We start from the raw sequence: 14,880 nt of genomic DNA on the forward strand, positions 1-14,880 counted from the left end.
TTTAATTATTTCTCTGTCCCTCTGTCATCTCTTACGATATCTACCATTTTGTCATCTGTGCGACAATCTAGAGAAGGAACTACTGTGCAGTCTTCCTCCGGTGAAATAGCTTTGGGAAAAGACATTTAGTATTTCGGCCTTTAGCCTTTCATCCTCTGTTTCAGTACCATTTTGGTCACAGAGTGCCTGGAAATTTTGTTTTGATCCACCTACCACTTTGACATAAGACCAAAATTTCTTAGGATTTTCTGCCAAGTCAGTACATAGAACTTTACTTTCGAATTCATTGAACGCTTGTCACATAGCCCTCCTCACACTACATTTTGCTTTGCATAATTTTTGTTTGTGTACAAGGCTTTGGCTGTGTTTATGTTTGCTGTGAAGTTCCCTTTGCTTCCGCAGCAGTTTTCTAACTCGGTTGTTGTACCACGGTGGCTCTTTTCCATCTCTTACGATCTTACTTGGCACACACTCATCTAACGCATATTGTACGATGGTTTTGAACTTTGTCCACTGATCCTCAACACTATCTGTACTTGAGACAAAACTTTTGTGTTGAGCCATCAGGTACTCTGAAACTGCTTTTTGTCACTTTTGCTAAACAGAAAAATCTCCCTACTTTTTTTAATATTTCTATTTATGGCTGAAATCATCAATGCAGTAATTGCTTTATGATCACTGATTCCCTGTTCTGCGTTAACTGTTTCAAATAGTTTGGGTCTGTTTGTCACCAGAAGGTCTAATATGTTATCACAATGAGTCAGTTCTCTTTTTAACTGCTCAAGGTAGTTTTCAGATAAAGCACTTAAAAAAACTTCACTGAATTCTTTGTCCCTGCCACCCATTATGAAAGTTTGAGTCTCCCAGTCTATATCTGGCAAATTAAAATGTCCACCCAGAACTATAACATGGTGGGGAAATCTTCTCGAAATGTTTTCCAAATTATCCTTCAGGTGCTCAGCCACAACAGCTGCTGAGCCAGGGGGCCTATAGAGACATCCAATTACCATGTCTGAGCCTGCTTTAACCGTGACCTTCACCCAAATTATTTCACACTTTGGATCTCCATCAATTTCCTTCGATACTATTGCACTTCTTATTGCTATAAACACGCCTCCCCCTTCACTGTCCACCCTGTCTCTGCGGCATAAACTCCAATCTGAGTTTAGAATTTCCTTACTGTTTACGTCTGGTTTCAGCCAACTTTCTGTCCCTAGTACTATGTGGGCATTGTGACCGTTTATTAATGAGAGCAGTTCTGGGACCTTTCTGTAGACACTCCTGCAGTTTACTGTTAGCAGATTAATATTGTTATTCCCTGTTGCATTTTGCCTACTCCTACCTTGCTGCATCTCAGGAGGCATCTTGTCGGGCCTAGGGAGGGAATACTCTAACCTAAAAAACCCACATGTGCACTCCACACGTACTGCGCTACCCTTGTAGCCGCTTCCTGCATATAGTGCATGCCTGAACTATTCAGGAGGACCCTACATTTCTCCACCTGATAGCGGAGGTCGAGAAATTTGCACCCCAGATCTTCGCAGAATCGTCTGAGCCTCTTGTTTAAGCCTTCCAAACCAGAGGACCACGATCGGTTCTCTGAACGATACTACAAATAGTTAGCTCAGATTCCACCCCGCAAGCGAGGCTTTCCACCTTCACCAACTCCGCCAACCACCTGTATGAACTGAGGATGACCTCTGAACCCAGACGGCAGGAGTCATTAGTGCCGACATGAGCAACAATTTGCAGTCGGGTGCACCCAGTGCTCTCTATCGCCGCCGGCAGGGCTTCCTCCACATCTCGGATGAGACCTCCCCGGCAAGCAGACATAGTGAACACTGGCCTTCTTCTGTGACCTTTCCGCTATTTCTGTAAGGGGCTCCACCACCCGCCTAACGTTGGAGCTCCCAATCATTAATAAACCCCTCCACCCTGTGTGCCTGCTCAGACCTTGCTGAAGGAGCGGCCACATGTCCACTCACAGGCAGAGCGGGCGATGCCACACGGACAGCCTCCACATCGACCCTCCGCCTCGTGCGCCACGAACACCGCTGAACCCGCCACTCCTCTTGGGGAGAGGGTGGCCCAACCGCGCCCAGTACCCGCGAAGATGTCTCGACAGCAGGGACAGTGGGTGAAGCATGTAACATCTGGGGTGTACCATACGACGCACCAGACTCCCCACTGCCACTGCACTCCGAGGCAGCAGCCTGAAGACGGCTGACCGCAGCCAGCTGTTTGTGAACAGCGGCCACCTCCTCCTGCGTCCGTACACAGCAGTCACACATCCTATCCATCCTAAGAAATGAATTTACTGTAGAGAGTCAATCAGCTTTTAACTAGACTGCTAATTCACTAACGGTGGCTGATAGTTGACTAAACTGTGGTTACTAGACACTTCTTGTAGAAAACAATGAAAATAGCACTACCTGTCTCTGGACTGTATTCAAAACAAACACTAGCACTATTGGCACTGTGGTTGACTAAAGGGACTCTCTCTGACTGTATTCAAAACAAACTCGAAATCTGTGGAACACTATTACTAGCACTCGACAATTAAAGCCTCCTAAAAGCAAAAACACACGGAAGAAGAAGTGACAAGTAAGAAAAATACAGTTAATACTTAAATTAACGTAGCTCGCTGCACAGCAGACGTGACACAAACGGCAGTTACAATGACACATCAATGAGACGAGGTCCTTCTTACTCATCTTCACATAAGCCAAAGCCATACAATGCATGGCTTTGTGCTGCAGAGAGAGGACCCTCCAATATGTGGTGCTTGTGGCACACAGATAACTGTGTGCCACATTTTATGGACTGTGTTTTATTTTTCGACGAGTGGGCCGCGGCGTATTTGCTGACGGACCTGCTCTCTCTTTTACGCAATGTTCAAACAAGTGTGGCTTGAATGTTAAAGTTTTGTGAACTGTCCAACATTTTTCCCAAGATTTTAGGTTAATGGTTTTAATGTGTTAACAAGGTAACTGGCTCAACCATATTTTTGTAAGTAGTCAGCCAGTCAGATTTGCCTCTGCCTTTCTTTTAGCTCCTTTGTTGTATTGCTTTTCTTTTAATGTTATGTGTAGCTACTTTTACTATTTCTGCATTGTTTTAGGGTATGTAAGATAGAATGATTGTGTGTTCATTTTGAGTGCATGAGTTTGAAAAAACTTTCGGGTTTTTAGCCACATTCATTTGTTTTAATAAGTGTAAGGGCACCGATGACATCACTGTTGAACAGCCATAAGCTCCAAACTTCATCATCATCATCATCATGGAGAGAACATAGCTAAACAAAGATCCAAGAGTAGTTTGGATTTCAGAGTTTGAAAAGCGCAGTCACCATCCAGGCTCCAGCAAAAAGATACATTCTTGCACAACACGGCATTAAAAGGTGGGCCAATGCAGCCACACATGGCAGGAATTTGTGGTAGTAGACTATCGTCCCTCGGAAGGCTTGAAGCTCCTTCATGGATGAAGGGTGAGCCATAGATGCGAGAATGGAGATGTGGTCTGGCAGAGGGGTGAACCCCATCCTGCAAGATCTCAAACCCCAAATAAACAATAGAAGGTTAAAAAAACTTATATTTCATGAGGTTACATCATAAACCTGTGGTCTGTAACTAAGACAGAAAACAAAGTGTGCAAATGTTTCAGGCTGCTAGCCACACCAAAAGGAAGGCACACATATCAATAGAGACCAGAAGGAGTATTCGAAACCAGAACTCGCTGAGACACTTCATCCACAGGAAACTGCAGATATACTTCAGACAAATCAATTTTAGAAAACTACTAGCCACCCAATATTTTGCCAACTGTTCTTCCTGGCAGGGAGAGGATACATATCTTCAATCTACTGTTCATTGACAGTAGTACTGAAGTCGCCATTGAGGTGAAATTTCCTTGACTGCTTCCGAACTACGACCAGTGGAGATGGCTTTTTGTTAGCCATAGCACGCTGCACCACCCCAAGAGATTGTAGTTTGTCCAATTCAGCTTTCTCTTGATCTTTCAGGGGCAACAGAAGTAGGACACATGACAAAAATGAGGTCAATCCATGGATTTCAAAGTAATATGAGCTGAATTCATAACACCCTAATCCTTCTGGAAACAAGATCAAAAACTTCTCACACAGTGTTTCCAATTGAAAATACGCTACCTGATCAGACACAAGATGAATCATGTTGGTGACAGAAAATCCAAATGTCTGAAATGCACCCATCCTGAACAAGTTGTGATCAGATGCAAGGTGAACTGTGTCGGTGACAGAAAATCCAAATGTCTGAATTGCGTCCATCCTGAACAAGTTGTCAACACTGGCATCAGCAACTACCAAAAATGTAATGCAGAGAACCACTGACTTGTAAGAGGCAGATGCCGTGAATCGTGCCAATAGCACAATGTTCTATTTATTGTAACTGACCAGCTACTGCATGACCAGTGTCAATGTTGACAAGCTTAAACTCACATGGGTTTGAGAAATCAATAACATCACTGCAGTACCTGTGTCATCCTGTAGCCAGAGCACTTGGTGAAAAGCACTTAACTTGATAAACAACTTGGGAGAAGTCACAAGCATTGGAGTCATACAGTTTATGTCCGTGTCCATATCCTGAGCAACCTCCAGCGAACGACACATGGAGGTGATGTGCCCTTTCTTCTGGCAAGTATTACAAGTAGCCCAGTCCTTAGGGCATGCCAGATTGTTCATGCTGGACAAAACAGAGAGGTCAAAGCAGAACCAGAGAATGCTTATGCTGGTGCTGTGGCAGTCGTGGCTCGGCCTTGGTCTGCTCAGTGCAGGGCCCACATGGTTACCACTACCACTGCCGCTTCCTTGTGCAATCTATCTGTTCTAGTGACACTACTGTCATATCACCCCACGCTTCAATCTGGTCACCCACTGTCCATGAAACTGCAAAAGATTGTGCTATTTGCAAAACTTCTGCTATTGGGGAGTTTTCTTAGAGTAAAGCCTTCTGGCGCACTTCCTTGTCTGGAGCTAAACAGATATTTACACCATGATGTTCGGCTGCCCAGGCCCTGTATGAGTAGTTCGGTTTCGTGCAACATCAGTAGACTTCAACTTGCACTGCTGTGCGTTCATTTGTAATGGTAGTTCCACAATAAACTGCATGTGTGATAAGAAGTAAGAGCTGCCAGTTCTTGTGAAGGGGTAAGCTGACACACTAACTGATACACCTTAGGTGGAATCCATGGAAGGGATAAGGCTTTGCACAAATTCTGAGTCTGCCTCACCAAAAGGCAAAAAATGTTGTCTACAACTTTTTTTGTAAGCTTTCCAATACTCGGCTGAGTCATCGTATGGAGGAAAAGTGGATGGATAAACCGGTTGAATGGTACTCTGTCTGTTAATGGAAGCCAACAAAGTGGTCACAGCCAAAGTAAGCTTTTCAGTCAGGGCCAGTAGCATGGCAGCCATAATGACTAAACCTGATGAAATAATACTGAAAGACTGGACAAAACAAAAAGGACAAGACAGAAACAGAGAACGCTGACACTGGCATTGTGGCGGATGTGGCTGCTTGGGCTGGCTTTGGTCTGCTCATTGCTGAAAATGCGAAAGCCATTCCAAACTTTTCACAATCATGCAGTGACCAAGTAATACACGAAGCTGATCTAAGTAACACAAATATGGCTTTATTCCTAAACACTTGAACAATAATGGAAATAAGCCCCTCATGACTCCACACATAACACGACAAAAGAATCATACTGAAGATGCAACATGAGCAGTACACAGAACAACTAATGTGAGTGGTACAAACTAAAAGAACATAATGAGAGTGAGTCAGCACTGTGCCACACCTGTTTAGGTGTGAATCACTGGTAGCTGGAACAGCAGAGACCGTGATATGTGCACACTTCCTACAAGCGACCTCTAGTGGCTGGCCCATGCTGATACATTTGGTGATTGATTTAAGCACACATGCACAATGACACTACACTCATCACAATCGCCATGCACTAGTAGCAGGATATAGCAACAGCAAACTATTATTAAGCTTTATTTTAAGAAAATAGAAAAAAAGAGTTCACTTAAATTTGAAACAGATAAACTCCTAGTTATTGACATCAATAGATTGGTCTGCAGTGCTTTACTTAATGTGGCTGACATTGCTGACATTTTCAGACAGAAAATGAGGCCTTCAATTCAAACCTTCTCTTGGTGTAGCTGTCTCTTCCTATTCATAAATTCTCTGTCTCTCAATCTTTGACTGTCCCCCAATTCTTCCCATATAAATAAATTACACGTTTCCAGTTTCAGAAACATTTCCCATTACAATTATGTGTAAATAGCAATCCAATTTATGGCTACAACTTCTCTTTAGTTTCAAGTGGTGTCCTAATGACTGTAACATCACCAAGAGCACAGCTGGTGACCCAGTTACTCAGTGTGGCAAACACTGTGATGCTAGAATCATAACTGCTTGCATATGAAATTGTTTTCAGATGTAGAGTTTCCCACAGATGTATGTCAACGTACATTTACATTGTTTCCAAATTATGTTGATACATTTTGACATATTGTTACAATTTTACAATATTCGCCACTCAGTGATCAAGAAAATAAACTTTTCCTACAAATAGCGTAACCTAGATTGTCCCAAGCAAATACAAACTTGGTTATGTTTTATTTGCTGCATTGCAAATTTCTGTTCCTTAACATGATCTCTACCTCTTCCTCCTGCCCCTAATCAGTTTCCAAATTTGGAATGAGAAAATCTTGTAGTCAACATTATTTTAAATTGTCTCATATTTGTTAGTGATGTCTGACCATGTAAAAAAGTGACCCTTGAGTTTCAGAACTACTTAAGATATTTTAGTTAGATTAATTATCCTTTACTATACCACAGAAGTAACCACTATCCTACATTATTGAAATTATAGGTGTGACACATGTGCTGCCAGTAAATAGTGAATAGACCAGAAATTTACAGTTTTTATTCTCTACTTTGGCATATTGACACAAAAAATTTTATGCATCTCGTATTCTCTTTCCCAATTTTCCAATAAAATTTTTGTATGGATGCTGATAATATAGCTGCTTCTTACTCAAATAATGGGAAGGGGGTGGGGGGAAGACAAACAAACAGTGGAAGGGATAGATTGCTACTCACTGTAAAGATGACACACTAAATTGGAAACAGGCACAGTGGAAAGATTGTTAAGAGTTGAGCATTCAGCCAAAGCCTTTTTCAGAAAAGAAAACACACACACATTCAAGCAACATCATTCATACATAACCATCATCCCTGGCTGATATGGCCAGAATGCAACTGCTGCTTGGAATGAAAGCAGCAATCCGGAGTGGGGGTTGGTAAGCAGGAGTTGGGAAGGGCAGGGGGGGGGGGGGGGGGGGGAACAGCTGTCTGGCAGAATGTGCAGGGACTAAATGGGAGAGAGCACAATGTTGGGAGACTGTGGAGAATGGAGGGAGGGGAGGAGCAGGAAAGGAGATGACGAGAGAAGGGCAAATGAATAATGGGTGTGTTGGCAGAGGTACGGTACGTGAATTGAAAGGAGAAGATAGGACAGAGGGGATGGAAAGTGTTGGGTGGAGGGTTTGGGGACCTTTGGTTATTGGAGATTGAGGCCAGGATAATTTCAGCAGTAGAGAATGTGTCGTACGGATAATTCCCATCTGTACAGTTCAGAAAAACATGTGGTAGGGTGGGTGGAGGATCCAGATGGCCCAGGTTCTGATACATGTTGTGTTCAGCTGCATGTTGTGATACAGGGTGGTCCCCTTTCCTCTTGGCCACAGTTTTTCGGTGGCCATTCATCCTGGAGAAAAAGCTGTGCAGTGATTGCAACAGAGTTGATACATAGCTTAGCTGCTTTCACAGGTGGCCTGGCCTTTGACATGGCAGGATAAACCTGCGACAGGACTGGAGTAGGAAGTGCTGGTGGTTTTGGCAGGACTTATTGGGTCTTCCACAGGTATATCATGCCTGTGGCAATGGGATGGGATTGGGAGTGGCATAGGTATGGACTAGGATATTTTTGAGGTTAGGTGGGCAATGGAGCACCACTGAGGGATAAGAAGCATTATGGGTATGACGCCCCTCATTTCTGAGCATTATGTTAGATGATCATAGCCATGATGAAGGATGTGTTTCAGTTGTTCCATTTGGGGGTGTTATTGGGTGACTAACTGGACGCTCCTTTATAGCTGGTTCTTGGGGTTGGGGGAAGGGTGGGGTGTTGGTGGGTTGTGGTCTGGGAAAGCAAAGAAGGGAAAGCAGAAAGGTGGAAGAAGTATATAGAGGGGCCTATACAAGGGCAATGTTCTTGAGGACAATATTATGGAAATGGAAGAGGATGTAGACGAAGATGAAATGGGAGATACGATACTGCGCGAAGAGTTTGACAGAGCACTGAAAGACCTGAGTCGAAACAAGGCCCCGGGAGTAGACAACATTCCATTAGAACAACTGACGACCTCGGGAGAGCCAGTCCTGACAAAACTCTACCATCTGGTGAGCAAGATGTATGAGAAAGGTGAAATATCCTCAGACTTCAAGAAGAATATAATAATTCCAATCTCAAACAAAGCAAGTGTTGACAAATGTCAAAATTACCGAACTATCAATTTAATAAGTCACAGCTGCAAAAAACTAACATGAATTCTTTACAGATGAATGGAAAAACTGGTAGAAGCTGACCTCGGGGAAGATCAGTTTGGATTCTGTAGAAATACTGGAACACGTGAGGCAATACTGACCGTATGACTTATCTTAGAAGAAAGATTAAGGAAAAGCAAACCTACGTTTCTAGCATTTGTAGACTTAGAGAAAGCTTTTGAAAATATTGACTGGAATACTCTCTTTCAAATTCTAAAGGTGGCAGGGGTAAAATACAGGGAGCAAAAGGCTATTCACAATTTGTATAGAAATCAAATGGCAGTTATAAGAGCTGAGGGACATGAAAGGGAAGCAGTGGTTGGGAAGGGAGTGAGACAGGGCTGTAGCCTCTCCCCTATGTTATTCAATCTGTATATTGAGCAAGCAGTAAAGGAAACACAAGAAAAATTTGGAGTAGGTATTAAAATCCATGGAGAAGAAATAAAAACTTTGAGGTTCGCCGATGACATTGTAATTCTGTCAGAGACAGCAGAGGACTTGGAAGAGCAGTTGAACGGAATGGACAGTGTCTTGAAAGGAGGATATAAGATCAACATCAACAAAAGCAAAATGAGGATAATGGAATGTAGTCGAATTAAATTGGATGGTGCTGAGGGAATTAGATTAGGAAATGAGACACTTATAGTAGTAAAGATGTTTTGCTATTTGAGGAGCAAAATAACTGATGATGGTCGAAGTAGAGAAGATATAAAAAGTAGACTGATGATGGTCGAAGTAAAGAAGATATAAAATGTAGACTGGCAATGGCAAGGAAAGCGTTTCTGAAGAAGAGAAATTTGTTAACGTCGAGTATAGATTTAAGTGTCAGGAAGTCGTTTCTGAAAGTATTTGTATGGAGTGTAGCCATGTATGAAAGTGAAACATGGACGATAAATAGTTTGGACAAGAAGAGAATAGGAGCTTTCGAAATCTGGTGCTACAAAAGAATGCTGAAGATTAGATGGGTAGATCACATAAGTAATGAGGAGGTATTGAATAGAATTGGGGAGAAGAGGAGTTTGTGGCACAACTTGACTAGATGAAGGGACCGGTTGGTAGGACATGTTCTGAGGCATCAAGGGAACACAAATTTAGCATTGGAGGGCAGTGTGGAGGGTAAAAAACATAGAGGGAGACCAAGAGATGACTACACTAAACAGATTCAGAAGGATGTAGGTTGCAGTAAGTACTGGGTAATGAAGCTTGCACCGGATAGAGTAGCATGGAGAGCTGCATCAAACCAGTCTCAGGACTGAAGACAACAACAACAAACAACATGTTTCCTTCTCTCCCTTTTCCTACTCTTGAATTCCAGTCACCCATTACTATTAAATTTTCATCTCCCTTCACTACCTGAATAATTTCTTTTATCTCATGATACAGTTCATCAATTTCTTCTTCATCATATGCAGAGCTATTTGTCATATAAAGTTTTACTACTGTAGGAGGCATGGGCTTTGGGTCTATCTTGGACACAATAATGCGTTTACTATGTTGTTTGTAGTAGCTTACCTGCACTCCTATTTTTTTATTCATTATTAAACCTAGTCTTGTATTACCTCTATTTGATTTTGTATTTATTACCCTGTATTCACCGAACTTCACTAATTCGCACTATATCTAACTTTAACCTATCCATTTCCCCTTTTTAAATTTTCGAGCCTAACTGCCTGATTAAGGGATCTGACATTTCACGCTCCGATCCATAGAACACCAGTTTTCTTCCTCCGGATAAAAATCTCCTCTTGAGTAGTCCCCACCCAGATATCCAAATGGGGGACTATTTTACCTCCGGAATGTTTTACCCAAGAGGATGCCATCATCATTTAATCATACAGTAAAGCTGCATGCCCTCGGGAAAAATTACGGCTGTAGTTTTCCCTTGCTTTCAGCCATTTGCAGTACCAGCACAGCAAGGGCGTTCTGGTTAGTGTTACAAGGCCAGATCAGTCAATCATCCAGACTGTTGCCCCTGCAACTACTGAAAAGGTTTCTGCCCCTCTTGGGGAACCACATGTTTGTCTGGCCTTTCAGCAGATACCCTTTCATTGTGGTTGCACCTACGGTACGACCATCTGTATCACTGAGGCACGCAAGCCTCCCCACCAATGGCAAGGTCCATGGTTCATGGGACAAGTTGTTTTAGGAGCTACAAAATTTAATTTTTCCAGTTAAAATTCTCATCAATAAGAGCATCAAATCTTTTTGAAGTTTCTACTCTGTTTTTTGTTTCCTCCACATGTGTCGCACTTATCATTGGTATATAATGTAAATGGATAGATAAAAGTCTACTCACCAAGTGGCAGCAGGGAAACACACACACAGAAGGGTTTAACTTTTACAAGCCTTCCTGCTTCTGGCAGAACTGTTGGAGGGGAAGGAAGAGGGGCGAAGGAGAAAGATTGGAACTGTACCCCTCTCCCTAAACCCCTCCAGTCCTTTTCCTTTACCCCTCTTCCTTTCCCTTCAACTCTTCTGCCAGAAGAAGAAGGCACTGGCTCCGAAAGCTTGTAAAAGTTAAACACTCTTGTGTGTGTGTTACCCTGCCACCACTTGGTGAATAGATTTTTTATCTATCCATCTACACTATATTGTCAATAGTTGATTATTTTTGTTGTTTGATCATTGGTGTAGTGCCCCTAGATGTGCAGAGGTCAATATGTTGTGTCTTTTCATAATTGAGAGTGAGACCATTCGTAGAAAACCAGTTAATGAAATTTTAAGAACTTTGTATCTCATCTCTTCTGTTTCTGTATGTGTTCTTGGATTGATTACAGTATTAGTTTCAGCTGCAAAAAGAAATAATTCTGCTTGTTGTATATCAGTTAGAAGATCGTTAACTTCTATGAGCAACAGTAGTAGATGTAAGATGGAGCCTTGGGGAACCCCATAGCCAATTTCCCACCAGTCAAAATAATGTCCCCAGTCTACATTTGTAGAGTTACTAAGTACAGCTTCCTGCATTCTCTTAGATGGATGTGCATTATTCATCGGTTGACTAAATCAGTTTATAGGGGATAATACTGGGAATCACACAATCAAGTGCCTTGATAGGTTACAAAAATACCAACCAATGCTATTTTATTATTGATTGCTTGTAAAGTTTGCTGGGTCAACATGTGGATGACATTCTGAAATCAAAACTGTTATTTCCTGAGGATATTGTTGTTGCTCACATGAATTATTATTATTATTCTGTAGGGTGTCCATAAAGTCTGGGTGTATAGGGAACTCTAAGAAATAATAATAATAAAGCACATTTTACTCACTTTAATGTCAATAAATAATATTTTCAACATGATCTCTGTGCTTTTCAGTGCTTTTCATTCCCGCCAGTTTTAGCACACTGATTGCTTACGCATTCTGTCAGGTGCATGTGTCTGTCAGGGTCATCTTTATGTAAGTGATGCAATATCTGGAACTTGCACAGATGAAATATCTCCTCTGCCAGGATTTTGTGGATAGTTGACGTTGGAACACCCAACTCCATACATACTCAATGAAGCAATTTCTTTGGACTAGCATAAACCTTGGCCAAGACACCCTCTTTTATATCGTCTAAAGTCTTTGGCTTTCTGGAATGGGACTTGTCCAACATGCTGCCTGTTCATTAAACTGTGAGATTAATTTGCCAGTGTAAGTAAAACAAAAGGTTGACAATGAGGGTGTCGAAGGTAAAATTATACTGCAATTTTGTGATATGACCATTCTTCTCATCCACTTAAGACTACCAACTCCACTGATTCTTCATTATACAGAGCCACCATTCAGCCTGTAAAAAAACAAAATTATTAGAATTTATTGTATTTTTATTTATTTATTAATATTTATAAAGTATAGAATATTTCTGAGACTTTATTAGAATTCCATATGTATCCTGACTTGGAGGATACCCTTTATAATACATCACCACCTAAAATTTTTTAGAAAATGATGTCTGCAGTGAAACAGATTCATAGTTACAGACATCTCTCCCATCAACTTTCTTAAATTGTGGTTTGACAGTGGCATGTTTCTGTCTCTGGAAAAATGCCTTGAATTAGTGCTACATTACATGTTTTAGATGAGGCTGGAATTATTGAGTGGAAAGAAATCTTTAGCACTCTGTTGGAAGCACCATCAAAACCAGATGAGCTTTTATTCTTGAGAGAATATATAATTTTCTTAATTTCAGAAGGAGAAGTTGGTAATACATTAATATGATTGAATTTTATTATAGTTACTTTTTCAACATACTGCTGTGATTTTGCTCTTGAGCTGTTTATACCTATACTTACTACTGTATTTAAGAAATGATTATTAAGTATATTTGTTGCATGTGACTGATCATTTATAGCCCCTCCATTCAGATCAGTAGTGATATTATCCTTTTCTTTGGCTAGTTGTCCAGTCCCTCATTTCACTACATTCTATATGGCCAGTGTATGCTGTTGTGTGAATAATCTGTCCAGTTAGGGTTCATTATTTCTGTAGTTACAAAGATAATGATTTCTTGTTCCAGAGCACTGCAGAAATGGCTTATGACATGCTTTCACCAGGACCAAGTGTTCGACGACGTCACAAGGGTACTAAAGGAAAGCGAAAAAGATACAGTCAACCTGCAGACATTAGAGAAGGGATGGCAAATGCTATAGTGCTTGTTAGAGAGGTACTAGTTATTGTTCTGTTCCTGTTCCTGCATTTATATTGATGTTTTTATTATGAATATTCAAAAACGGAAAAAATTAATAAAAATGCTTTCCCAGAAAATTATTTTGAACAATTAGTTCATGAGCCCACTCGATGTGTAAATGGTTACGAAAGCATACTTGACCTTTTAGTAACAAATAATCCTAGACAAATAGTGAGTTTCGTGACGAATACAGGGATTAGTGACCACAAGGCAGTTGCTGCTAGGCTGAATGCCGTAACACCTACAACCATAAAAAAGAAACACAAAGTATGTCTATATAAAAAATCTAATAAAAATGCTCTTGATGCCTTTTTAAGAGACAGTCTTCACTCCTCCCATCTGATCATGTAAGCGTAGAAAACTTGTGGTATGATTTCAAAAAGATAGTATCGACAGCAATTGAGAGATATATATCGCAATTAAAAGGTGATGGTACTGATCCCCCATGGTACACAAAACGGGTCAGATCACTGTTGCAGAAGCAGCAAAAAAAGCATGCCAAATTTAAAAGAACACAAAATCCCCAAGACTGGCAAAGTTTTGCAGAAGTTTGAAATATAGTGCGTACTTCAATGCAAGATGCTTTTAATAATATCCTCAATGAAACTTTGTCTCGAAATCTGGCAGAAAACCCAAAGAGATTGTGCCCATGCATAAAGCACAAGACGCAACCAATCTTTCATTGCGTGATAACAACGGTGAAGTCATTGATGACAGTGCCACTAAAGCAGAGTTATTAAACACGGTTTTCCGAAACTTGTTCACCAAAGAAGACGACGTAAATTTTCCTGAATTCCAATCAAGAACAACTGCCAAGATGAGAAACATAGAAATGGATATCCTTGGTGTCATAAAGCAGCTTAAATCACTTACTAAAGGCAAGACCTCCGGACCAGATTGTATACCAGACAGGTTCCTTTCAGAATATGCTGATACAATAGCTCCATATTTAGCAATTATATACAACCGCTCGCTAACGGAAATAGCCATCCAAAAGACTTGAAAATTGCTCAAGTCACACTAATACCCTAAAAGGGGAGTAGGAGTAATCCACTGAATTACAGGCTTATATCACTAATGTCGATTTGCAGTAGGTTTTTGGAACATATACTGTATTTGAACTTTATGAAGTATCTCGAAGAAAACGATTTATTGACACGCAGTCAGTGTGGATTCAGAAACTACGTTCTTGCGAAACACAACTAGTTCTTTATACTCCTGAAGTAATGAGTGCTATCGACAGGGGATGTCAAATTGATTCCGATTTTTTAGATTTCCAGAAGGGTTTCAACACTGTTTCTCACAAGCATCCTCTAACCAAAGTGCGTGCCTATGGAATATCGCCTGCGTTGTGTGACTGGATTCTTGATTTCCTGTCAGAAAGATCACAGTTCGTAGTAATAGATGGAAAGCCATCGAGTAAAACAGAAGTAAATATCTGGCATTCCCAGGGAAGTGTTCTAGGCCCTGTATTGTTCCTGACCTATATTTACAACATAGGAGCCAATCTGAGTAGCCTTCCTGATCTATATTTACAACATAGGAGCCAATCTG

At 41.1% G+C, this 14,880-nt stretch overlaps 1 protein-coding gene across 3 annotated transcripts in view; it reads left to right on the forward strand.

The window, feature by feature from the left end:
• LOC126266719 (autophagy-related protein 2 homolog A) overlaps positions 1-14,880 on the forward strand; it is a 492,161-nt gene that overhangs the window by 448,584 nt on the left and 28,697 nt on the right. For all 3 annotated transcript variants that reach the window (XM_049971191.1, XM_049971193.1, XM_049971192.1), the window contains one exon: positions 13,156-13,302. In XM_049971191.1, coding sequence (XP_049827148.1) covers positions 13,156-13,302 — 147 coding nt within the window. The remainder of the gene's footprint in view (positions 1-13,155; positions 13,303-14,880) is intronic.

This window comes from Schistocerca gregaria, chromosome 4 (assembly GCF_023897955.1).
Source record: "Schistocerca gregaria isolate iqSchGreg1 chromosome 4, iqSchGreg1.2, whole genome shotgun sequence".
NCBI classification, from domain to species: Eukaryota; Metazoa; Arthropoda; class Insecta; order Orthoptera; family Acrididae; genus Schistocerca; species Schistocerca gregaria.